Source organism: Micromys minutus (genome assembly GCF_963924665.1).
Source record: "Micromys minutus genome assembly, chromosome: 25".
NCBI lineage: Eukaryota > Metazoa > Chordata > Mammalia > Rodentia > Muridae > Micromys > Micromys minutus.
The window spans coordinates 46,107,008-46,110,251 of NC_137960.1; the positions used below are offsets into that span (position 1 = coordinate 46,107,008).

The window sequence follows — 3,244 nt, forward strand, 5'->3', positions numbered from 1 at the left end:
CTCCAGAAGTCACAGGCTATAAGCTTCCAGAAGAAGGCTGCAGTTGCTAGTTTTGCATGGACCGATCAACTGTTTATAAACATTCAAACTCAACTCTCAGGGACAGCTTTGCTGTTACTTTTGACCCTGGCCCGTATGGGTTCATGTTAATTTACGTAGAGATACACAGTCACTCAGATCTCTCACTCAGGACTTTTTCTGCTCCTTACAGCCTTGAGATGTGGAGTGGGTCATGAGAGGTCAAAGATTCTAGGGACTTTTTTTGTGGGCGTATGCCAGACCTTGTGTGATTTAAAAAAAAGAAAGCGAAACCCGGAAAGAGCTAAGAAGTCTTCTTCCCTTTTTAAAAGTTGCTTCAAAACAGGGTGTAAAGTTCCCCACGCCTTTCATCCAACTTTCCTGAGAAGCAGAGTGTGCAGGGTTCCCAGGGTGAGCAGAAGCCATGGAGAAGTTCAAGGCGGTGCTTGACCTGCAAAGCAAGCACCGCAGCACTCTGGGCTATGGCCTGGTGACCCTGCTGACGGCTGGTGGCGAGAAGATCTTCTCTGCCGTGGTGTTCCAGTGTCCCTGCACTGCCACCTGGAATCTGCCCTATGGCCTGGTGTTCCTGCTGGTGCCTGCGCTCGCGCTTTTCCTCCTGGGCTATGCGCTGAGCGCGCGCACATGGCGCCTGCTCACCGGCTGCTGCTCCCGGAGCGAGAACGCGCGGTTCAGTTCGGGGTTGCGGGGCGCTTTCGTTTGCGCGCAGCTCAGCGCGGCCGCAGCGCTCGCGCCCCTCACCTGGGTTGCAGTGGCGCTGCTTGGGGGCTCCTTCTACCAATGTGCTGTCAGTGGAAGCGCGCGCTTGGCGCCATACCTATGCAAGGACCACGACCCCAGCTGCATTGACAAGCTACCACTGGTTCCCTGCAACAAGCAGGAGGCAGAGATGCAGGAGATCCTGAGTCAACTCAAGGCCCAGTCTCAGGTCAGGCTCTGAGGGAGATGGGGAGGCTCAGAGGGGCAAGGAAGAAGTCAGTGACTTTTCTCTAGACCAGGGACTGAATATTTAAGTAAGGCAAGGGAGAGGTACTTGTCCCCTCTGTAGGTGCCAGAAGTACCTTTTATATTATTCTTTAGTGTTCCCTTCAACTGTTTAGCAAAGCCTCAGGCCAGGTGAATTTGTACATGCTGGGAAAACTAAAATGATTATTACATTAGAAATGTCTTGCCAGTCCCAAACCCACTGCCCACACCATCCATGGTTTTAGGAACCCTGCGGGTGGGGTGGGCTCTTTCTCTGGGTCAGTAGAAGCCCCATGTTTTCAGTTACAGGGGAGTGATATGTGAACTCCTTTTTGGATACTTGCCATGACTTGGACTTTGGTACTATTGTTGACTTTCGAAGACAGCATTAGGATTGTACTGTGAGTGGGTGGGGGAGTAATTGTTACTAACAGTTCTTACCCTAAAGTACTTGAGACAAGATTTGTTCATTATCGAAGCTGGTAAGTAATTTAGTAAATACTCTATCTCAGGCTTCCATGTTTCTAATGTCAAAAGTCACTAAGTTGCCATCCCGTTCTGTTTCCTGTAGGTGCTGGGCTGGATTCTGATAGCTGTTGTCCTGGTCTTACTTCTGCTTGTTAAGTCTGTGACCCGATGCTTCTCCCCGGTTAGTTATCTGCAGTTAAAATTCTGGGAAATCTACTTGGAAAAGGAGAAGCAGATCCTTCAAAATCAAGCTACAGAGCACGCTACCCAGTTGGCAAAAGAGAATATTAGATGTTTCTTTGAGTGCTCGGAGCCGAAGGAATGTATCACCCCGAGCAGTAAAGACTGGCAGCAAATCTCGGCGTTGTACACGTTCAATCCCAAGAAGCAGTTCTACAGCATGCTGCACAAGTATGTTAGCAGAAAAGAGGGGAGTAGCAGTCTCAACTCTGTGGAAGGAGATGCCGTGGTCCCTGTCCTTGACTTTGTAGATGATGCTTCCATGGCTAGCCCTCATGAAATGTGATCTTACACAAGAACAGAAAAAATTAATTTTGAATCGTTGCTTTTATATAAAAAATAGTGTTTCTCTCAAGTTGTGAGACTTTTAATTCTGAAACTGTATCATACATTTAACCTTTTATTATATTTTATTTTTCTATTTATTTATTCACTTTACATTCCATTTCCTCCCGGTCCTCCCCATCATATGGTCCTTCCCCCACTGTCCCCTCCCCTTCTCCTCTGAGACAGAAAAGCCCCCCCACCAACCTACCCTGGCATATGAAGTCACTGCACAACTAGACACATCCTCTTCCATTGAGGGCCCACAAGGCAGCCCAGCTAGGGTGACAGGATGCACGGTCGGGGAATGGGGTCAGGGACGGCCTCCAGGTGTTGGAGGGCTGTCATGAAGGCCATGCTGCACTTCCGGTGCATGTGGCAAGGGCTGGGGGGAGGCAGGCCCTGGGCCTAAGGGTCCAGGTTAATTGTCTCTGTTGGTCTTCCTGTGGAATCTATTCCCTTGGACTCCTGGAGCTCTGTCTAATGTTAGCTGTGGGTCTTTGCATCTGTTTCCATTGGCTGCTGGGTGGGGCCTCTCAAGGGACAGTTATGCCAGGCTCCTATCTGCAGGTGTAGCAGATATCGTTAGGATCAGGGATTGGTTCTTGCCCATGGATGGGACTCAGGTTGGCCATTTCATTAGTCTATTGCATCTTTATCCCTGCTCTTCCTGAGGGTGTGTTGGTGTCCATGTCAGTCCCCTGGGAGTCCTGCGTGGACACACAGTGTGGCTTTTTCAGGCTCTGTATTCCCACTGCTAGGAGTCTCAGCTACAGTCACCCTCATAGACACCCTGGAGCTTCCCCCACCTCAGCCAGGTCTCTGGCACATCTGATGACTAGCTTATTTCCCCTCCCAAGGAGATTCAGTCACCCTCCTGTGGGCCCACCTTGCTATGTAACTTATTTTGGGTCTGTGGAGTGGAGTGTTGATATCCTGTACTTTATGGCTACCATCCACTTATAAATGAGCACATACCATGCATGTCCTTTTGGGTCTGGATTACCTCACTCAGGATGGTATTTCATAGTTCCATCCATTTAACTGCAAATTTCATGATGACCTTATTTTTAATCGCTGAGTAGTATTCCATTGTGTAAATAAACTCTATTTTCTTTACCCATTGTTTGGATGAGGGGTATCTGGGTTGTTTTTCAGTTTCTGGCTATGAAAAATAAAGCAGCTCTGAAGTGCACCTGTTGTATGG

At 48.8% G+C, this 3,244-nt stretch overlaps 1 protein-coding gene across 1 annotated transcript; it reads left to right on the plus strand.

The window, feature by feature from the left end:
* Nucleotides 1-442: 442 nt before the first annotated feature.
* On the plus strand, nucleotides 443-1,999 carry CALHM6 (calcium homeostasis modulator family member 6; the record flags this gene model as incomplete). The annotated part of the gene is made up of 2 exons (XM_080938209.1): nucleotides 443-967; nucleotides 1,577-1,999. 2 exons carry the CDS (start codon nucleotides 443-445, stop codon nucleotides 1,997-1,999), a joined length of 948 nt encoding a protein of 315 aa, XP_080794335.1.
* Nucleotides 2,000-3,244: the final 1,245 nt, after the last annotated feature.